Below are 22,468 nucleotides of genomic sequence, written 5' to 3' on the forward strand. Positions count from 1 at the left end.
GGACCTCTCAGGTCACTAGGCCAGAGAACCAGATTCTCAGGCCCCAGTGGAGGGCGGGGCAATCTGATGTTCCCTGAAAGCTTCATTTTGGTGATGGAATCTCTGTAAACCCCTCCCCATCCTGTCCTGTGTTTGGATAAAAACATGTATGTGTGTGTGTGTGTGTGTGTGTGTTTGTAGGAAAAACCATGCATGTTCCAAATTCCTATTTACTCCTCATCCCCTGGGTAGACAAGAGACTACATCTTTGATTAATTCACTAATTAGTAACAAGGAAGTCCTCCAATCCTCCCCTTTTCTCCCCCCACCATAAGGGCCTAACCTTGTAACCAGGAATTCTAAGAAGACACAGGGCCTATTTCCTTGGTTTATGGGTTCAGGACATAGTGGAGGTCCCTAGGGAGACAAGACTTTCAAAGTGATCCCCATGGATCATTGGGGAATGCCATAATGCAGTAGAATAATATACCAGACCCCAGACCCTGGGGTTCAAACTGGAAGCAAATCCGAGGAAGGGAAGATTGATGAGGCCCAGCGCAGATAGAATTTGGCAGGGTCTTAAAGGTTGGTTAAAGCCTGGATGGGTAGAAAGTGCATTCCAGGTGAATGTAATCTCCCTCAGGGCAGGGACTATTTTGCATTGGTCTTTGTCCTGTGCCTGACATAATAGTCCTTCTGTGGATGCTTTTGTTGAACTGGAATAATTTGACCTGGAGGATGTTTTAGTTCAGGAAGTGATGGGCTGGACTGCTGGATCAGCTGTGGGGTCCCTGAGAGGTTGCTGAGATTGAAGAGCTGGGCTCTCCATACCCACTGTGGGAATGGGCAGAGTCCTTAGCCCCATGCAGCAGCTGGGGAGAGGGGAGCCCAGCACAGCTGACTTTGTCACCCAGCTCATACAGCCAGGCTCCTGAGGCAGAGGGAATGGGCTCAGGAAGGCAGCCTCTTGGCCACCCATCTTGTGCTGGAGTCCAGTTTGATCTCAGCCCATGTGTGGGGTCAGAGCAGGACTCAGAGATCTCCGGATTGGGGCCATGTTGGCTGGAGCTTCAAAGGGAGGGGTGGATAGCTGTCTGCATTGGTGATGTTTTGCCTGAGACCACCCATGACTTAGGCCATTAACCCCTCTAGTCCTGTCCCCTCCTCTTTATATCAGACTTGTTATGCAGTCATGTCTGACTCTTTGTGAACCCCATTCGGGATTTTCTTGGTAGAGATACTGGAAAGGTTTGCCATTTCCTTCTCCAGCTCAATTTACAGATGAGGAACTGAGGTAAATAGGGTTAAGTGACTTACCCAGGGTCACACAGCTAAGACGTGTCTGAGGCTGGATTTGACCTCAGTTCTTCCTGACTCCAGGCCACTGCTCTTATCATTCCTTATGACACCTAGCTCCTTCTTTGTCATACTTAACAACCAACTAAAATATAATGTCTCTAGCTGACCTGCAACTGTGTTGAGGGTTCCTTGTCTAATAGCCTCATTTGCCCTTGAATTTCCCTACCTACCCTCTGCCACAGAGATGTGGCTCCATCTTCCAAGGATATAGGAAGCAAAGATCTCCAAAGCTTTTTTCTTTCCCCAGGTGTGACAGAGATAGGCACTAGGCCCAACTAGGCTTGGGCTCTGTGTCCAGGCTGGCAGAGAGAGTACCCCTCTATTCAGTCATGCTGTGAGGATCCCCACACCCCCTTCCACCTTTCTGAATCTACCTGCTCTTCCAATTCCATCTAGATATCACCTCCTCCAGGAATTATTCCTTGACTGACCCTAGTCCCAGGCCATTAGAGGACCATCCATTCAGAACTGGAAGGGACCTGGGGGGCCATGTAGTTTAACTTTCTCATTTGACATATGGGGAAACTGAGGCAAAGAGGGGAAGAGATTTGCGTGAGGTCACACACCTGGTAAAAGGCAGAGCTGGAATTTGAACCCAGATGATCTGACCCTGGCTTTGGTGCATTTTTTGTTGTTTTTTAACTGTACCACTGGGGAATTTCTGCTTTTTTTAAGTTGCTATAAGCCTTCAACATCCCAGACTCTTAGCCTCCCTTCTGATTCTGTCCTGTTTGAGAATATGCTATTGATTTATGACCTGTAGCTGGGGGGAAGCCCCATGAGGGCAGGGGCCTTGTTTGACCCTGGCTTACCCTCACTGTTTAGCTGAGCACAAGGCTGACTGGGCCCACAGGTTGAGGGGTGAAGGACTCAACCAGCAAGCTGAAGGATCAGTTACTGTGTATGCCCTTCCCCCAACTGGGGCTGATTGAGTACAAGATGGGGTGGTCTGAAGGGCTGGTGGCTCTCCCCTCCTGTAGCCAGGATGCTTGGGACTATCTTTGAAGTACAGAGGACCAAGGCAGGGCCTTCCTGGAGCGCACCCCAAAGCCCACAGCGTGGGAGAGGGCTGGCCCGACTTCCTTTCCAGCAGGACTGGTTGTTTTCTGAAGGGTCCTGTCCTTGGACCTCTTCCTGACAACTTGGCCCTCCTCCTCTGCCCCCCTGGCCCAGCCCTTTGCCTTCCCCCTGGGACTCCCCTGGGGAAGCAGAGCCTGGAATGCCAGACCCCTCCCTTCCCAGCCTGGCAGCTGCTGGGGTGGGGTGGGGGGCAGGGGGAGGAAGGAGGAGGAGCTATGCTCTGTTCCCATTGTCTCAGGAAGGCCTCGGTTCAGCCATTCAGCTGGGGCCCTGAAAGCCCCTGTCAGTCTCCTTCCTACATCCCTAGAAATCTCTTAGCATGCCTGAGGGATCTTGGTAACAGCACCCCGGGAGGGAGCTGAGCTTGGTGTAACTTCATCCTTGTTCCCTTAGGTGTGTGTTTTCTGATGCCCTGAGGGTGCAGGTTCAGGGCATGATGGGGGAGGCAGAGAGAAGAGAGCACAGAGCCTCATTTGGGAAGGGAGGGCCTGGAAAATGAGAGAAAGACTTTCCAGAGTCAGCTGTGCTGGTGAGGGGGTATGGCCTCCCTGCTCCCCAGCCATGCCAGGGAAAGAACCCTGGCTTTGAAATCAGAGGGCCCAGGCTTGAATTGCCCCTCCCTCTTCTACTCCCTGCAAGACTTTGGGTTAGTTGAGAGAAACAGACACAGAGAGACAAACAGAAAGAGAGAGGGAAGAAAGACACAGAGAGAGGAGAGAGAGATAGAGCAGAGACAGAGAAGGAGAAGGAAGGTCCCAGAATGTCAGCATTGTTTTGCTTTTGAGGCCTGCCAGAGAAGGCCAGTACTCTATCGTCTAGCTGATGTACTGAGTAACTTTGCATGGCTATTTAACTACCTATGTAACTTTGGGCAGATCACGTGCCCTCTCTGGCTGGCTGTTTTCTCATCTATCAGATGAGGAGGGTGGCCCAGCTGGCCTCTGAAATTGCCCCAGCTCTCAGTTTCAGAGGCAATCTGAGTCTGATGGGGGGGGGGCATTATTGAGATTGGGAGCAGGCCCTGAGGGGGCTGCAGGACAGACCTGGCCCAGAGATCCAGTCCCTCCAGGGACTGCTGACCCTTTCCAAACGCATCACCTCTGTTCTGAAGCCACAGGGAAGTAACTCCCCAGGACCAAATGGTGTGAAACACTATCTCCTCCCCCTGCCCCAAATACAGGGCCACACGCATGCCTGTTTGTATATATAGACAGGCAAACACACACACACACATTTGTGCATGTGCATAGAGCTGAGGATATGAGGTCCTTTGCTCAGCTCAGGCTGGAACAATGTCTGTGTCATCAGGAAACCCCCCCAGGGAGAAGGTTGGGCAGCTATTGTCCTGCCCAGATCAGCCTGCCGTGCTCTGATTGGTTTACCACCATCCCTGCTCTGGTGCTGGGGCCAAGGTGATACTATTTAAAGAAGGGGGTTGGTCAGGCAAGTGGGGAACAGAATCCAGGGGTCGGAGACCTGTACTTGGTCTACAGGTAGCTTACTGTGTGCCTTGGGACAAGTCTCTTCCCCTTCAGTTTCCTAGTCTATCAAATAGGGGTAATACCACCAGCTCCCCCTGTCTGCAGGATGCACCTCTGAGGTCATCATTCTGAGGGCACCCTGGTTAGCTCTCTGGCCAGCACTCTGGTCCTGGGAGAGAATTCTCCCTCATGTCTCCAGGGGAATTGTTCTAGAGCATGAGTGAGCTGGGCACAGCTACCCCCAATGCCCTGCTCCATAACCCAACAATGAGGACTCAGGCCACAGGCTATCAGTGACATATCCAAGCAAATAGTCACTGTTGTTTTTTCACTCTATCCCCCAGCTGTGGGGAGGCCTGTGTGTTCATAAAGCTTTGCAGCTGGTCAAGGGTGAGGAGAGCTGTCACCCCAGGGTACTGAGAGACCAGTGACTCCCTGAGAGCCAAGATCCTGGCCTGAGCCTATCCCCAGGTTGAGCTCTGGGCAGTACTGCTCTACACAGCCTCTAAGAGGGGAGGACTGTGTTTTACCACTGGGAAGACTGAGACCCACAGAGGGCAAGATATGACTGTTGGCCACACACACAGTCCAGTAGAATATAATCTTCTCGAGGGGAGGAACTGTCTTGTCTCACTTTTGTATTTGCCTGCCTATACCTGGTACATAGTAAATGCTTAAAAATAGGATGATTGAATTGAACTACCAAGGCATGACTAAAACTCAGTCTTCTGCTCCCAGCCCTGGACTTCGGCCTACCATCCATCCCATGTTCCCCATGGTATGTATAAATGTTTCAACTAGGAAAGAAATAGAGGCCAGAGAACTGACTAAGGCCCTCACTGAGAATTCAGGGAGTCAAGAGCCCAGATTTTCCAGCCCATAGCCTCCTGACAAGTTGTTGTCTCAAATTTAATACCTGTTTGGGTTAGGGCATAGGGTGATGGTTAAGAATTCCTGTGCTTTGTCTTCTCTTGCCCCTTTTCCTCTAAGTATAAGTAATCGGTGTGACTCTAGAGGCCGGGTCATTTCTTCCAGTGTTCCCTGCCCCTCATGCCACTCTCCAGGCCATCCCTGGGAAGGAAGCCGTGGTAACTGGCATCCCTTCTGGTTACTGATAGGGTATGTGCAGGCCTCTTAGGTCTCAGGGCATCTGCCCCTAGTTTTGTTCTTGACTCCCCCACCCCAGCAGAAGCTTGGGGTTGTCCTGAGACTCTTTTTTTTTTTTTTTTGCTTTTTGGAGGGCAATTGGGGTTAAGTGACTTGCCCAAGGTCACACAGCTAGTTTTTGTGTTAAGTGTCTGAAACCAGATTTGAACTCAGGTCCTCCTGACTCCAGGGCCGGTGCTCTATTCACTGCACCATCTAGCTGCCCCTGTCCTGAGACTCTTATGGGAGGCCCAGTGTGGAAGGAGGTGCCATAGCCCACCCAGCCCTCTGTCCCTCTGAGCCCAGCTTGTGCCCTGCAGGACAGTTGCAGCGGAAGTCAGGAAGCAAGTGTCCCGAGAGTACGGCAGCTCCCCTCAGCTCTGCAAGAGAAGAAGCGGCTCCCAGCAGGTTGTGAGTGGGGCCTGGGCCTGGGGCGGGGGGAGGGAGGAGGGAGAGCAGCTGCTGTGACAGACCCTAGCCTGGGGAACTGGAGCCTGTGGCCAAGTGGAGCAGATCTGGTTACTGCTGCAGGCTTGCCTGGCCGCCCCTCCTGTTGCTGCCTTGATTTAGTCTCTTAGCAGCCAGAGAGAGGGACACACAGGCATGTTTGTTCATAATACACACAGGTATGCTCATGCCTGCATGTGTGGGTGCTTGTGTGGCTCTGCCCCGTGAGGATGCACCTGCATTCTGGGGCTCACATGGGCCATCATGGCCATCCACCAACATGTAGCCACAGCTGCCCTGACTGCTGACAACAGTCAGTGCCGCTGGGCTTCCCATTCACCGAACACAGCAGCTTAGACCTCAGCCAGCATCAGAAGCTCCTTGCAAACCTGTGTCCTTCCTTACTGAGTCACCATGGCCCTGGGGACAGAAACCTCTCCTCCCCATATCACAGATGGGGAGACTGAGGCAGCTGTCTGGGGCCAAGCCCTAGGAGTTCTGACATCCAGCCCGAGTCTTTCTGGAGAGCATAGGCTCCTGGTCTCAGCTTGGGAGAGATGGGGTTTGGGGGCAATATTTGAGCCCTAGAAGAAGAGGAAGGGCCCAGGCTGGGAGATGTCTGATCTAACATCAATCCCAGAGAGTCTGTCCCACTGACCCTGAGGTGGAGGGGAGTGGCCCAGAATAGACAGCTTGTTTCTGTGTGTGGGGAAGGTAGCATCTTGTCACACATGCACACACACGCACCCCTTTTTCTCTGCTGTGGGCCAGTCTGGAAGGGTTAGAGACTGGCATAGCCCTAATAGAGGGCCAGGAAGAGAAAAGGCAAAGAAGACTGGTGTTGACATTTGAGGCCTCAGCCAGGTCTGTTCTGGAGCTAAGATCCCTTCCTTCCTTCCTTCCACCTTCCCCTGCGGTGCTTGTGGCTCCCCACCCATACTTCCTCCGGTGGTTTGGTATCTGCCTGTGGGTGGGGAAAGGGAAGCCTGGAGCTCCATGCCTGCAGGCTCATTCCATTCAGTTCTCAGGCTTTTGACTTTGGGAAGATATTGCCTTGGCTCCCTTGGCCCCCTGCTCCTCATCCGCCTCTGGGTTCTCTTTTCCCAATAAACACATGTTAGTTCCAGTTGTAGGGTCTAAGGAACATCTTTCAGTCTTAAGGCCTCTTCCCATTCAGCCAGGGCTAGATTTCTTCCTCTGTCCTTCCTGAGTTCCCAGACCCTCCTCTTCCCTTTCTTCCTTCTCCTCTTTCCCCTTCTCTCTCCTCTTCTCTTCCCCTTCTTCTCTCTCCCCTCATCCCTCTTTCCCCTCTTATTCCTCCCTTCCTCCTCCTCTTCACTTATGTCACCAGCACTGCCCTCTGCTGTTTGGGTTAAGATTGACAAGTGATGAGGGATAGACCCCCTAAGGTAAGAAAGCCCCAGCCCTGGTTTTGGGAGGGTGATGAGGGGGACACAGAACCACAGAATGACAGCTGAAAAAGAGCTTTAGAGACCTTCAGGTCCAACCTCCTAATTTTACAGTTAGGGAAACTGAGACCCAGAGAGGGAAGGAGATTTGCCCCAGGCCCATAGCTAGTAATTCAAGTCTACCAATACATACCTCTCATTCATAAGGCCTTGTGGCCCAGACTGGCTTCAGACTTGGGATTTGTCATGAGGAAGAAGAATTTAAATGTGTTCTCTTTTGCCCCCAGAGGGGATGACTAGGAACAATAAAGGAAGTGACAGAGAGGCAGATTTCTGTTTGACATAAGGAAAAAGCATGGGAGCCATCAGTGGTGGCCAGAAGTAGCCCGAGGTGCCTTGGAAGGCAGTTAGTCCCTTCCCTGTGGCTGGAGGTCCTGCTAGGGAGACTGGACAACCCTTGTTGGCTGCAGACTAGCCGGGATCGATCCCTTCCCGGGGACAGGCTGGATGAGCTGGACTCTAAGGGCCCCTCGAGCTCAGAGCTTCTGTGTCTTTGCCCTTAGGTCAGCCCTCTTCCTGCTCTAGGAAGGAGCTGACCCTAAGTTTGGGGGGGGGGTTGCTGCTGCTGCCCCCAGGTCCCGCTGACAGAGGTCGTAGAGCCCCTGGACCTGGAAGATTTCCTGCAGAACCACCCTTTGGATGCAGAACCCGGCCTGCTCCGTGACCTCATGGAGTTCCCAGCTGATGACCTGGAGCTGGTGTTGGAGGCTCGAGAGTGCCGGACAACAGAGCCAGGGATCCCTGAAGAAGGGTGGGTGTCCCCCACCACTGTCTGGCCCTGGATCTGGGGTATCTGCTCTTGGCCACTGACGCCCTGCTTCTCATATCTCCTCCAACAGGAAGCTAGATGCTCGGGTGAGGGATGCAATTGAAATCTATACGGAGGATTGGGTCATCGTCCGGAGAAAGTAAGTGACCTGCTGGAAATGGGTCTGGTGAACAGAGCCCTGGGCCTGGACTCTGGAGATCTGAGTACGAGGCCTGGCCCTACTACTGAAAAGGCATCTAATCTCTCTGGAGCTCAGTTTACCTATCTGGAGCTGCCCCGTCTGGGTGGGTGGAAGAAAGCAGAGACATTTGGGAGATTTCAGCTGGCCCCCAGCCAGGTTCGGCCTTTCCAGGGGAGTAGGAGAGAAGTCCCTCACAGCTGAGCCTGTTTTTAGAGCTACTGCCCTTCTGGCGAGTTCCTGATGACTGCTGTGGCTGTGACCCCACCCCCCATCTTATCCTCTCCTGCCCCTTGGAACCTTCCTTCCTGTCCTGTTGATCTTCCCATTAGCTCTGTAAGGGAAAGTAAGTATCAGGGCATGGGCAGCCTGGCCCAGGTCACGCAAGGCCCCTGGCCTGAGCTGATTCCACAGTTGTGGACTAACGGATAGGAGTGTGAGAGGGAACCCAGCACATGGGTTCTGAGGTCAGGCCCTACCCTCCAAGCCAGATGATGTGGTCTTTGTAGACTGTCCTGCAAGCCCCAGAGAAAAACTAGGGCTGAGGGACCAGAACTCCTCAGGGGTCAGCTCCCTGCCATGGGACCCTAACCATTTCCTGTCCCTGCCCTCACCTCTGCCAGGTACCAGTCCCTGAGTTCATCTTACAGCCCCAATACCTCCGAGAGGCAGCGAGAGCGGCAGAAGGGCCTGACCCGGCAGGTCTTTGAGCTGGATTCAGCCACAGAGGAGAGGATGGGTTCTGAGGACTTGGTGAGGCCCAGGCTGGAAACCCTTACTCTGACCCCTCTCTTTTCTAAGTTGTACATACTTACTCTGGCCCTACAGGACTGGGCATGCCTAGTTTAAGAGGCTGCTAGGTGGCACAGTATTATGAATTAGGAAGACCTAAGTTCAAATCTAGCCTCAGATAATAACTGTGTGACCCTTGGCAAGTCCCTTAACCTCTGTTTGCCTCAGTTTTCTCATCTGTAAAATGTGGCTAATATTCTTTTTTTTTGCTTTTTGGAAGGCAGTTGGGGTTAAGTGACTTGCCCAAAGTCACACAGCTAGTAAGTGTTTCAAGTGTCTGAGGCCAGATTTGAACTCAGGTCCTCCTGACTCCAGGGCCAGTGCTCTATTCACTGTGCCACCTAGCCACCCCAAAATGTGGCTAATATTAATACTGAATTCCCAGGGTTGTTGTGAAGATAATATTTGTAAGCACTGTATAAATACTAGCCATTATTAATCATTATTATTTAACCCTTTTCCGTGTGGGGGAAACATGCTTACTCTGATCCTGCAGAATGGGACCTGCCTACCTGTCCCAACCCTGCCTTCTGTAATGCTACAGGGTCAGTACAGCTAATCCTGGGATCAGAATTCTGTTTACAATCCGTCTCTGATTATCCAATTTGGGAATTCAGTTTGAATGTGAGGGCCTGGCATCCCCAGCCAGCCACATCTGGCCTTAACTAACCAGTAGGCTCTCTGGGCATGTAAACTTGTCTTATTATTAATCATTACATGAAGCATCTCCTGGTCAGAGAAGGGCCAGTGAAGGCCTGGGTGACTCCCTTAGCCTGTCTCTGCTTCCTTCTTGTCCCCCAGGATGACCTAAAGCATTGCTCGGCCTCCCTGGACGACACACCCCGGGGAAGCTGGGCCTCCAACATCTTTGACCTGAAGAATTCTGCCGCTGACTCACTGTTGCCATCACTGCTAGAGCACACAGCCCCTGATGAGATTGACCGCAGAAATGAGGAGCTGCGGAGGCAGAACCGACCTCGAGACCTCCTGGCCCTGTACCCTGCCCCAGATGAGGTGAGCCTCGCTGGAGTGGTGCTTGCAAAGTCTTGAGGCTCCAGCCCCAAGGGCAGCTGGAGAAAAGTGGGGAAGAATCGGAGGACCTGGGTGTGAATCCTGGCTCACTGGCTCTGTGACCTTGGACAAGATGCCACCATCTCTGGTGGGATGGCCTAACCTTTGGGGATACAGGCCTGGCCACAGACTCCTGCCTTTATGCCCTTTTCAGGGCTCTTGGTTCCAGGTCCCTCTTCAGACCCTGCCAATCTGTGTCCCTCTGGGGTTGGCCAGGGTTACTTTCTCTGTGTTCTCTGTAGGACGAGGCCATTGAGCGCTGCAGCATTCCAGAGCCTCCCAAAGAACACTTTGGACAAAGGATCCTCGTCAAGTGTCTGTCTCTCAAGTGAGTGTGGGTGGGCTTCACCTGCCTCCTCCCCCTGCCCACACCCACTGGGGTCCCTGGACCCTTGGTGGATGCTCAAGTAGCCATTGCCAGCCTCTGAGGGTCTCCTGTGTGCGGGGCCCTCATGGCAGACACTGAGGGCAAACAGATGGCAGGGACTCCGTCTAGGCCTTGGGTGGCTCAGAGCCTCTAGAGGGGAGCAGAGGAGGGTAATATGCATGTAAACGCAAGGCATAATGGGCCTTGGGAGAGGTGTACAGAGCTGGGGAACTCAGAAGAGGCCAACTCAGCAGGGAGGGGAGATGAGAGGAGGCACGTCTCCTGGTGCTGTTATTAAAGGTCTGCACAAATGTGATATGGTGGGTGCCATTGTCCTCAGTCACAATGATGGTTCTTGGTCTCTTCAGAAAAGCTCTGATTCCATCAGTGTAAACACACCCTCCTGTCCCCTTTCCCCACCACCACCCCCATGCACTTTGTACCTGTATCATGTGGTGTCTAAGTTGTAATTAGACTACATGACTCAGTAGATAGACAGACCATTGGACTCCAGAAGCAAGAACACCTGAGTTCAAATCCTCAGGTGCTTACTGGCTGTGTGACCCTGGGCAAGTCACTGACCTGCTGTCTGCCTCAGTTTCCCCATCTGCAAAATGAGGCTAACCTGAGGCTGCACCCTAAGTGCAGGTGATCTGGTGAAAATCCAGGAGTATCCTTCACACCATCTCAGCAGCCAGGTGGAATGATTGTGTTTTGGCCACAGACGTCGATGCAGGGCCGTCCACTAGAGCAGAGGGAGGGCTGTGCTTCTGGGCAGGTCTATGGGAATACCTGTGAGGATGAAACCCATGTTTTTAAATCATACCAAGAAACCCAAGATATTAGAAATCCAAAGGAGAAGGATGTCGGTGCTAAGAGGACTCAGGATCAGGGCAGCCAGATAGCACAGTGGATAGAGCACTGGCCCCGGAATCAGGAGGACCTGAGTTCAAATGTGACATCAGATACTTACTAGTTGTGTGACCCTGGGCAAGTCACTTAACCCCCATTGCCTCAACAATAAAAAGACTCAGGATCCAGGCATCAGCTTTATCAGTGTGACAGTAGAAGAGGAAGGGCCTCAGGCAAGCAACTTTTATCCAGGCCTTACTTTCCTCATCCATAAAATGGGCATTTGCTTTCTAGCTCTTAGGACTGTTTTGAGGAGAACTCTTTGTAAAGCTTTTAAAAAAGCACCCTGTATAGGGGCGGCCAGGTGGCTCAGTGAGTAAGAGCACCAGCTCCAGTGTTGGGATGACCTAGAGATTGAATCCTGGACTCAGACACTCAGCACCACACCCAGAAATAACTGGCTGTGTAACCTTGAGCAAGTTATTTAACCCCGATTGCTAAAAAAAAAAAAAGCACCCTGTAAATATGGGTCATCATTATTCTTAGGGAATCACGTTTGAAATCTTTAGGAAGGGCTGCTGGGCTTTCCGGCTTATTGTCAGTGTTCACGTGCCAAGGGGCTGAGGCTGGAGGGCTGGAGAGAGGGCCCGGGCTTGCTCCATGTGTGTCTCCCCATCCAGGTTTGAGATAGAAATCGAGCCCATCTTTGGAATCCTTGCCCTGTATGATATCAGAGAAAAGAAAAAGGTAAGCAGCTATCCTTCCTCCTGGACCCCCAGCCTCTAGCTGTCCTTCCTCTTGGGCCTAATGCCCCCAGCTGTCCTTCCTCCCAGCCCCCCAGCCCCCAGCTGTCCTTTCTCCCGGACCCCCAGCCCCCAGCTGTCCTTCCTCCCAGACCCCCAGCCTCTAGCTGTCCTTCCTCTTGGGCCTGATGCCCCCAACTGTCCTTCCAGCCCCCAGCTGTCTTTCCTCCCGGACCCCCGGACCCCAGCTGTCCTTTCTCCCAGACCCCTAGCCTCTGGCTGTCCTTCCTCCTGGGCCCGATGCCCCTTCAGGTCCCCCCAGGAGGCCCTGTTGTCCTGGCACAGCTCAGTCCTGGGCATATGTTATATAGTGTGGGGAAGGGTCAGTAACAGCCACACTGCCTCCCCTTGCATGGGACCCTCCCCTGATTCCTGGTCCACCAGCCCCCAGCTCAGAATACTTTGCATTTACCCATTTCTGTGCCTGTGGTAGAATGGAAAGAGTATTGGGCCTGGAGTCAGGAATCCTAGATTTACGTTTCCTAGCTGTGTGACAAGTCATTTAACCTAGAGAAGTGTCAGTTTTCTTATCTTGAAAATGACCTGCTGCCTAGAATGAGGTGTATTGACACGGAGATTCACGTGAGGTTTGCATGTTGTTCGTACAGCACTTTGCAAAGCTGAAAGCACTTTGTCTTAGTAATTTTTATCATTGGCTAGAGGCGATGTAGCGCAGTGGACAGAGGGGTGGCCTTGGAGCTGGGCATATGTGTATTCATGCCCTGCTTCTGGCATGAACTGCCTTGGAAGAAGATCTCTTTATCCCAACAAAATCGTAGGTCTGGTCAAAAATTCATGATATTAAATAAATACCCCACCCACCACCGGTTCCTCAGGGCTCTAAAATCTCATCTCCTTGAGGCCAGGGAGCTGTTTTGTTTCTAAGGTCACACCTCTGGCACCTAGCATAGAGCTTTGCTCATAAGTAGGGTATTTATTAGCTGTTAGGATTGACTTGGTGAGGGCCTGGAGGGCTCCCTGGCAGCTGTGACTACAACTGCTTCTCCCATAATGTCTCCCACCTACAGATCTCAGAAAATTTCTACTTTGACCTGAACTCTGACCACATGAAGGGGCTACTCCGGGCCCATGTGACACATCCAGCTATTTCCACCTTGGCACGCTCTGCCATCTTCTCCATCACCTACCCCTCCCCAGACATTTTCCTGGTCATCAAGGTGAATGAGTACTGGGTCCTTTTCCCTTCTCGAGGGTTAGGGGCCCTTGGGATATGTGGTGTACCTTCTCCCGGGCCCTTCAGGCCATGGGATACTCATGGAACAGAAGCAGAGGACAGTATATGACTGAGTGTAAGGCTGTGGAGCCCAGACTCTAGGAAGGAGGCAGTCACTCTGGCTCGGGATAGTCCAGGAATAGTTCCCAGAAGAGGGGCACCTTAAGCTGGCCCTTGAGGGAATGCCCAAGACTTGGATAGGTGGATAGCAGTAGAGATGCCATTTTGGGCTAGGGCAATGGGATGGAGGAAGGAAGGAGATGCATGCATTTGGGAATGGTGAGGATCCTGGCCTGGTTGGAGCTGAGGGCTCATGTTGGGAGGTGTGCTCAGTTGAGAAGGGAGGGTAAGGGCAGACCATGAAGAGTTTTGAATGCCAGGGCAGAGTTTAGAGCCTTCAGGCAGTGTATAGTATAGGAGAAAGGCTGTCATTCAGTCAGTGGACATTTATTAAGCTCATCCTATGCACGTACCAGGCATTGTACTGAGCACTGGGCAGGGTGAGTGGAGAGGGGACATAGATGGGAGGGACTGTGAAGGTAGAAATGACAAGATTCCGGCGGCAAGGTGGCGCAGTGAATAGAGAACCAGCCCTGGAGTCAGGAGGACCTGAGTTCAAATCCAGCCTTAGACACTTAACACTTACTAGCTGTGTGACCTTGGGCAAGTCACTTAACCCCAATTGCCCTGCCCTTCCCTCTCCAAAAAGCAAAAAAAAAAAATGACAAGTTTGGATATGTGAGATGAGGTTTAGCGCTGGCATTTTAGTCAAAGTATCCAGGGTCAGATCTCAGTTCTGCTGCTTACAACTGTGTTAACATCTGGCAGGCCATTAGCCTGTCTAGACCTCGGTTTCCTTTTGGTAAAATGAAGGAGCTGGATTTCATTGTGTCTGAGGCCCCTTCCAGCTTTAAATTCTGTGATTCTTCATGGTTTCTAATCTTACCACTCCAGAAGCCTACCACCTGACTAAAAACTATGTGTCTGTGGGCCAGGGAGTTGTGGTTATCCTGCCCAACAGTGTCCTCTCAGGTGAGGGACGTCCCCAGGCTCCCTCTCACTGACCTGCCTGAGGGTTTTGTCTTGGGACTGTTCCACTCTCTCCTGGGTAGAAGCTGGCAGTGACCAGGTGGGGCAGGAGAGATCTTGCCCATGACAGATCCAATTCTCTGACCCTGGTATACAAAGTCCGACTTTGTCCCTTCTTTTCCCCCTACTTGTCTTTCTGAACCAAAGAAGCCTCATCTCTTGGTCTGCCTTCCTACTCCTTGAGCTAATTCATCTTTCTGTTCTCAACCCTCCCTTCTCCCACCAGCTGGAAAAAGTTCTGCAGCAAGGTGACATTGGGGAATGTTGTGAGCCTTACATGGTCATGAAGGAGTCGGATGCTGTGAAGGTGGGAACCTGGCAGGTGGAGCCTGGAGGTGGGGGGTAGGGAAGATCCCTGTAGGTTCCTGTCTCTCCCCATCCGCCCCAGAACATCCCAGCCCTGAAGTATCCATAGCCAACGTTCTATCCTTGGATATCCATGGATGTCCCCATTTTATAGATGGCCCGGAATGACCCACCCAAGGTTTCATAGCCGGTCCCCAGTGGAGCTAGAGCTGAAAACTCAGCTTTCTAACTCCCAGCCCTACTGGGCTACATCAGGGTGAAGAAGGAGGGGGCCAGTGTCAGGGCTATAAGGGAAACCATGTCTCTGGCGGGGCACAGAACAAGGAGAAGCTGGAGAAATTACGTCATGCCGCAGAACAGTTCTGTAGCCGTCTGGGCCGCTACCGCATGCCGTTTGCCTGGACCGCTGTGCACCTGGCCAACATTATCAGCAGCGCTGGCTCCGTGGACCGAGACTCCTCTGATTCTGAGAGCGGTGAGCAGAGGAAGACCACTGGGGCACAAGGTGTGATTGGTGGGGGAAGGAGAGAGGGCTTAGCTGTGGTATGAATACCCTTCCGGGCTCCAGGGCAGGGGTGGAGAACCTGGAGCCTTAAGGCTACATGTGCCCTTCTGGGTCCTTAAATGGGGCCTTTTGACTGAATCTAGTTAGTTCTGTAAAATTTGGATTCGGTCAAAGGGCTACACGTGTGACCCTGGACAAGTCACTTAACCCTGTTTGCCTCAGTTTCCTCATCTGTAAAATGAGCTGGAGAAGGAAATGACGAACTACTCCAGTACCTTTTCCAAGAAAGAAGAGTTGGATACAGCTGAAATAACTGAACAGGCACAAACTTATAGAAACTGACAGTGTAGCATAATAATAATAGCTTACATTTGTATAGCTCCTACTGTATGCCAGGCACTGTACTAAGTTCTTTACAAATATTCTCTCATTTGATCCTCACAACCACTGTGGGAGGTAAGTGCTGTTATGATCCCCATTTTACAGTTGAATAAACTGATAACAAACAGAAGTGAAATGACTTGCCCAGGGTCACACAGCTCCTACATGGGTCTGAGCCTGGATTTGAATTCAGCTCTTTCTGACTCTGGAGTCTGTGCTCCGGGCACAGAGGACTGTGATTCCTCTTAGGGAAGAGACTGCACCACATAACTCCTCCCTCTTTTTGGAGCCTCTCAGCTGTTCCCCCAGACACTTCTGGTATTCGCAGGCTTTGAAGCCATACTAAGCTCTCTAATAGCAGCTTCAATCCAGGGGCCAGCAGGGCTGCATATGTCTGTTCCCTTGGCTAGGTGCTGAAGTTGAGGGATGCTTTCATGACCCCTTCTTCAATATCTTTTCTTCTTTAATCCTTGGATGTGTAAAGCTTTTCATCCAGATCTTCATCACTATAGACTTTGAGGGTACATAGTCAGAGGGCTAGGCAAGTACTTGAGAAGTTTCCTACTCTCAAGCAGTAGAAGGAGCCAGAGAGCAATGCAGCCTCTCCCCATCACCATAGAATGCTGCTGCTTTCTCTAGTCAGCTCCCAACTTCAGACCTTTGCCTCATCATGTCAGCTCCTAACTGGCACAGAGCCCTCTTGTTTCCAGTCAGCCGTGCTCAGCTCTCATCACTTTCTCAGCTCTCCATCAGTTTCTGTCACCTCTGAGATTCTCTTGGTGTTTTTGGTTGCGTTCTTATTCTATGACTTCTCATTGACTCACCTGCTTATGAAATCAGAACTTCCGCAGCTAGAGTGACTCACCTCTTTTTCTGTCTGGTAGGACACAAATAGTTAATAGTACAATTTTCCCATAATCCCCAAACACCTCTTTGATTTAGAGGTTCCTAGCATTAAACTTCGAAATCCTTAAAGTAATCAAATTCAGATTAGCTACTGGGAAACAATTCATTGCAGCCATCTCTACTGTCTGTGGCGACCTTTCCCTCTGAGGGCATGCTTTTACTTGGCCCCTTTCAGAACTTTTGTCTGAGGTGCTTCAGTTTCTCTCAGAATGGTTTATGTTTCTCTTCAAGTGACTTTTTCTACATTTCTCACAAAAATGTGCCTTTTCTGCCCCTTTCAGTAAATAAAATATCCACATAAGAATGGAACAGTAACTATCTCAAGTAGCTTTCTAGCTTTGATGTTTTATCTAGGATTTCTATGCTTTTTCCACAAATGTTTCTAACCCCATCACTTGTTTGGGGTGTGTGTGGGGGTGTGTGGTCAGGACTGGGGTAGAGTATAAAGAGTAGCATATTCAGTCTGACCCACCTCCCCATCCCTATCCCCACCCACAAGCACACCTGTGGCCAAATAATTCTCTTTCTTACTACATCTATTTCTGTTTCTGTTTCCTCATATGTGTGTGTGTCTCTATTTCCATCTCTTGTCTATTTCCACATCTTTCCCCTCATCTCCCTCCCATCTCTCTCTCCCTATTTCTTGTTCTCTCCTACCTCTCCTTCCCAGTTCTTCCTTTTCCTCTTATTTCTTTCTCTCTCCCCATCTCTTCTCATTTCTTTTTTCTCCCCACCTTTTTTTCTCTCTTCTATCCTTCCTTCTCATCTTTCTTTCATTCCCATTTGTTTTCCCCATTTCTCTTTCTTTTCTTCTCGTCTCTCCTTTTCTCCCCATATCTTGTTTTCTCTCTCATCTCTCTCCTTTCCTCCTCTTGTTCCCTATTCCATCACTTTCTTTCCCCTCCATCTCTTTTTCTCCTTCCCTTCTCATTTTCCTCGTCTCATCTCTCTCTTATCTCTCTCCCCATCTCACTGTCCCCTGAATCTCTCTTCCCACTTCCAGCCTCTGACTTCCCACTGCACTCCATTTCAGAGCGGAAGTCCACTTGGAACGAGAGGAAGAGGAAGGCCTTTGAGCGGGCCAGCATTGGGGATGATGCCTGTAGCTTCTCTAACTTTCGCCCAGCTACACTGACCGTTACTAACTTCTTCAAACAGGTAGGGGTGGTCCTTGGGCCAAAGTGAAGCCTGGAGCCTCCTGAAGAAATGCTGGGGTTAGTAGGGAAGATGCTGTTGTGTTTGGCCTTGGTTTTGAAGAGGACCTCATGGTCAGGAAAATGACATGACTTGTAGTTGCCTTTGATTTGAGTGAGGGAGGGCTATTGTGGGGAGGGCTAGAACGTGGTCTCTAAGGTCCAGAAAATGCTGGGTGATGGGGCTGAGATCTCACGGCAGGGCAGAAGCTAAAACAGCACATTCTTGATCCACGTTGTAGGAGGGCGACCGGCTGAGTGATGAAGATTTATACAAGTTCCTGGCGGACATGAGGAGACCATCCTCAGTGCTACGGAGGCTACGGCCTGTCACCGGTACTGCCTGCCTCATTATTTCCCCTACTATCCCCTGCCACCTCTTTTCCCTGTCTCTAGACCACTCGCCACCTTGTCCCTAATGATTTCCCATCTTCAGACATCCTTGTCCTTATCTTCCCATTGCTAGATACCTTTCTTCCTAAGAATCCCCTATTCACGGGCTCCTCTTTCTCCATCTCTCCATCCTTCAACATCCTGGTCCCCACCAATCTTTCATTCCCAGTGACTTTTGTCCCTAGCTCTTTATTGTGGACCCCCCCCCCCCCCCACACACACACACATTCTTACATTCCCACAACACCAGCTGGACACCAACAAGCAAAGAAGCTGTTTGTGATGCAGGCACAGGGCAATCTGGTTAACTCTGATTCCCCCCACTCCTCTAGGGTAGATTGCCCTGGGACCTAGCTATATCCTCTTTGGGCCAGAAGGGTATAAAAGCACTTTTTAAGATTTTGTCAGGACAGCTAGGTGGCATAGTGAATAGAGCACCGGCCCTGGAATCAGGAGGACCTGAGTTCAAAATCGGTCTAAGACACTTAACACTTACTAGCTGTGTGACCTTGGGCAAGTCACTTAACCCCAATTGCCCTGCCTTCCTCCCTCCAAAAAGGCAAAAAAGCAAACAAACAAAAAAGATTTTGTCCTGAGAACTACTGCTGACTACCCCTCTGCTGACTGCTTCCCCCCATTCTATTAATTTTATTTAAAAAAATATTTATCATTTGTTTATTTTTAACGTTCTTTTCCTTTTAAATTTTGATTTCTAGATTCACTCCCTCCCTCCACTGACAGCTTTTAACCTCCTTGCTGAGTGCTTGTTTACTTTTATCTTTCTGGACTGATTTTTAGCATTTTCCCTTCGGATAAGCCAATGTTTATGACTATAGTAAAAGGACTATTAGCCAGAACCTGCAGGGTCTGGATCCTTCATGATGCCAGATGTGGAGTAGTAACCTGAATGCCCTCCTCCTCAGATACCTCTGTCCCCGAGCCCTCAGCTCCAGGGATTGGTACATCCAGACCCCCTGTTCCCAAGCTCAGCCCCAGCCCTGCACAACCAGTCTGAGCCAGCTTGGGTAGAGCTGAGAGTAGACTCAGGGTTCAGAGACAGAAGAAAGCCCTGTGTGGGCCAAGGTGGTCAGGAAAGGCACAGGTGGGACTGAGAGGGCCTTCCAGGATGGAGGTGCAAATATTAGCAAACACCTAAACAAACATTCCCTCTCCCTTGTTACCTGCAGCCCAGCTTAAGATTGACATCTCTCCAGCCCCTGAGAACCCCCACTTCTGCCTGTCCCCGGAACTGCTGCACGTGAAGCCGTACCCTGACCCCCGGGGTCGTCCTACCAAGGAGATCCTGGAGTTTCCAACCCGAGAGGTCTATGCCCCCTTTACCAGCTACAGGTGGGTCCCAGTAGTGGGTTCTGAGGGCTGTGCTTTCTTCTGGGTAGAATTTCAAGGTCCCAGGCCCCTTGCTGTCTGGCCTGTGCTCTCAGTTTTTCTTCTTTCCTGTTTCTTGGACAGGACTCAGAGACAGGCTTGGGGCATTGGGTATGCCTGGGCTAAGACATCCCAGTGAAAGTCTTAGGATCGCACAGTTCCCCCTCCCCAAGAAACAGGTACAGGCATCTACTAGCAAAACAATGGTTTAATGTCAGTTTTTCAGCCTGCCTGAAGGCTCCAGCCCCCCTGGCTACCTCTCCTCTAGCCAGCTTCCCCGCATGCTCAGACTCTCTTGGCCAGCTTCCCTCAGCCACGCAAACTCTTAGGCAGGGCCACTGCCATAGAGGTCCCTTGGGGAGGGACATGAGGATCAAGGGTTATGGTCAGAGCTCTGGAGCTGGTAGGAACCTTGGGCCATCTGGTCCACTCCCCTCATTCTACATATGGACAAACTGAGGTCCAGGGAGGTTATGACTTGGCCAAAGTCACACAGATAGTAAGTGATATCCAGCCTTTGAACTCAGGTCCTCTGAGTGCAGAGCACATTCTCCAGTTGTTCAGAATCAGCAACGATCAGAACGACCCGTCTTCTCCCATGCTGAGGCCCTTAGCCCAGGGGCAATCTTACTTGGACTCAGTCTTCCTTCCCAGCTAGCTCAGGATGGGAGCGTTCCAGCTTGGAGCCTAGAGGGGAGAAGGAACTGTCAGTCACATTTGGATATCTCAGGACACAACCCTCTAGGATTCAGGCTGAGAGGGCACCAAGCTGTCCTGGCTCCTCCCCAACCCGGGCCCCTTCCTCACCTCTCCCGAATGTGAGACAGCTGCTTCCGCTGCAGGTCAAGCTCTCGCTGCTGCCGCTGGACATGACCCATCAAGGACCAGATGATCTGGCTTTGTTTGTCCGCATAGAGCTATGAGAGCAGGGTTGGGTATTAGCTCCAAGCAACCCCCATCCTGGCACCTACCTACCCTGCCTCCAGCCCCGAACTGAACTCAACCAGCAGCTGCCTTTTGATGCGTCTCAGAAACTGGGATCCTGCCTCTACCTCCCCTTCTCTGAAGTCAGCCCGAACTGGAGGGAGAAGATAAATTCATTCTCCTTCTCCTGTCTTCTGGTGCTTGGGCACTTTCTTCTAATGAGAGACAGAGGGCAGGGTTCCTCCTTGACAGATGGGAAAACTGAGAGCATTTATGGGACTTGCCCCGAGTTGGGCAGGAATTCAGTTCTACTGGGGTTCAGCTCAGGACCCTCGCTGCAGCCCCGCAGGATTTTTGTAGCCATCAGGGATGACCCTGGCCCAATTTCCCTGGGCATCTCTGTTCCTCTGCTTGCCTTTGACCCCAAGGGAAAGGGAGCTCTCTAAGACCCCAGAGATGGGGTTCTGGAGCTGGCATCTGCTCCCCTCCCCTCCCATTCCCCAGTGCACTCTTAGGGGCTTTTACCTTTAGCTCTTCAAGCTCCTCCTGGGTGTGACTAGGCACCACGGAAGCTAGGGCCCCCTGGAGCTTCTCCACTCTCTGCTGCAGAGCCTGGTGCCCCTCCATCACTCTGTTAAGTGCAATCCCAGCTCCCTGAGCTTGTAACTCCAAGCTCTTCTCTTCTGCCTGTGGGAGCAGAGCAGGTGTTGGGAAGGGACCGGAGAGGCTGAACTGAGGGAGATGCCCCCCTGATGGAACAAGGGTTCCAGAGGATGCAGGTCACCCTAAATGGTGCAGGTGCAAGGGGCTCTACCATTCCTAGCTCCGCTCCCCAGCCAGCATCGCCCCTCCCTGTCTCCCAGGGTGCCCACCTCCCCCTGCCCTCAGCTACCTGGATCTCCCCTAGACTCCTCTCCAGCTCTTGCGTCCGTGCCCGGGTATTGCCCAGATCCTGCTGTAGCATGACCACGGTCTGTTCGTAAAGACCCAGGCTGCGCCTGGCCTCATCAAGTTGGGCTTCAGTGGCTCTATAAATGCGGTTGAGTGTCTGGCCAAACTGCAGGATGCCGTGGAGAAGGATGTTGACTTCGTCTTGCAGTGCCAACTCCTGACTTGGCTTGGGGGACGTGGGCATAGGCAGTACCAGACTGGGCATCATGAGCAGGCACAAGAGAAGGGACATGGTTGCACCAGGAGAGGAAGGCAGAGGCTGAAGGCTGAATCCAGGGATTGCTGTCTCAGGGCCTCCAGCCTTTCCCTTTTATGCCTTGGGCACTGCCCACTGGCTGGCCTCCAGCTTCAGCTCCCCCTTCCTCTCTTCCCCAGAGATCAATAGTTAACTTGTAGCATAGGGAGGAGGTGGATCCATCCTCAGCCTTCTCCTCCCCTCAAGCAAGCCCAGAATTGTGCAAGGCCAACATGGGGTGAGGAGAATTGCATCAGGGGCCGGGGGCCATGAGATCTGTGCCAGCTGGACCCTTCTGTAACAGCTGGTCTGGGGTGGAGGTCAGGCAGTGACAAGCCATGCTGGAGTCACGCCGCTCACCAGGGGAACATGGACTGAGCTGTCTCAGTTCCCTCTTCAGGGCCCTGGGGAGCCTGACATCCATTATTCTCCTCCTCCTCCTCCCTATTCCTATAGCCCAATGGGACTCAGGTTGAGGGAGTGGAACCCCATACCCTCCCATGCTCTCCCCCTTCCCTTGGAGACCCTGGTATATGGTGAATGAGAAGGATGAATGGGCTGACCTAGTGGCCACCCCTTGTCATTATGTTCCTGTCCTGGAAACTGAGATCCTAACCCATTTCCATCCATCTCTTATAGTACAATGACCCAGGCAATAGCTGTGGCTGGTCCTGTCCTTCAAGGCCCCCAGCGAGACTAGACAGGGTTTCATTGTCTTGAAAAACTAGTTGCTGATGAAGGCTCCTCAGGATCCTCTCACCCTGCCCTACCCCCTGGGCTAGGTCGGGGGGGGTGGGGGAGGCAGTGGTATTGGAAAAGAACAAGTTCTGCCTAGTCTTGAGGCCCTGGGATACAGGGGAACGAGCCCAGAATTGGCAGCTGAGAGGGAGCTGACCCCTGTCCACCGTGTGCCATGGGATTATTGGCCTTGGGGGGAGGGGGAAGAATTTCATTTAAAAATTTTGCTTCTATAGTCATCAATAAGAGAGGCAGCATGACATAACAGATAGTTAACAAGCATTTATTGAGCACTTGCTGTGTGCAGGGCACTATGCTAAGCACTGGGGATTTAAAAATTTAAAAGGCAGAAACATATCCCTTCCCTCAAGGAGCTGGGGTTGAAGGGGGATGTGGAGCAGGGGCAGTGATGAGGGAGAAAGTGAATAAGCATT

General features: G+C 51.7%; 2 protein-coding genes across 2 annotated transcripts in view; one reads left to right on the plus strand and one right to left on the minus strand.

Annotated features, from left to right (window-relative positions):
• DOCK6 (dedicator of cytokinesis 6) overlaps positions 1-22,468 on the plus strand; it is a 56,471-nt gene that overhangs the window by 9,276 nt on the left and 24,727 nt on the right. The window contains exons 2-14 of the mRNA XM_069083031.1: positions 5,366-5,456; positions 7,537-7,712; positions 7,801-7,869; positions 8,532-8,661; positions 9,502-9,714; positions 10,014-10,099; positions 11,671-11,737; positions 12,822-12,971; positions 14,343-14,423; positions 14,741-14,897; positions 17,248-17,372; positions 17,650-17,743; positions 18,988-19,150. Of these exons, the coding sequence (XP_068939132.1) occupies positions 5,366-5,456; positions 7,537-7,712; positions 7,801-7,869; positions 8,532-8,661; positions 9,502-9,714; positions 10,014-10,099; positions 11,671-11,737; positions 12,822-12,971; positions 14,343-14,423; positions 14,741-14,897; positions 17,248-17,372; positions 17,650-17,743; positions 18,988-19,150 (1,602 nt within the window). The remainder of the gene's footprint in view (positions 1-5,365; positions 5,457-7,536; positions 7,713-7,800; positions 7,870-8,531; positions 8,662-9,501; positions 9,715-10,013; positions 10,100-11,670; positions 11,738-12,821; positions 12,972-14,342; positions 14,424-14,740; positions 14,898-17,247; positions 17,373-17,649; positions 17,744-18,987; positions 19,151-22,468) is intronic.
• Positions 19,160-21,779, minus strand: ANGPTL8 (angiopoietin like 8). The gene is made up of 4 exons (XM_069083033.1): positions 21,003-21,779; positions 20,636-20,797; positions 19,994-20,103; positions 19,160-19,873 (listed from the first exon to the last, which is right to left on the minus strand). The coding sequence occupies exons 1-4, from the start codon at positions 21,291-21,293 to the stop codon at positions 19,846-19,848; spliced, it is 591 nt and encodes a 196-aa protein (XP_068939134.1). The 5' UTR covers positions 21,294-21,779; the 3' UTR covers positions 19,160-19,845.

Source organism: Petaurus breviceps, unplaced genomic scaffold (genome assembly GCF_028583685.1).
Source record: "Petaurus breviceps papuanus isolate PSGF00001 unplaced genomic scaffold, PetGlider_PUasm1.0 172, whole genome shotgun sequence".
Lineage (NCBI taxonomy): Eukaryota > Metazoa > Chordata > Mammalia > Diprotodontia > Petauridae > Petaurus > Petaurus breviceps.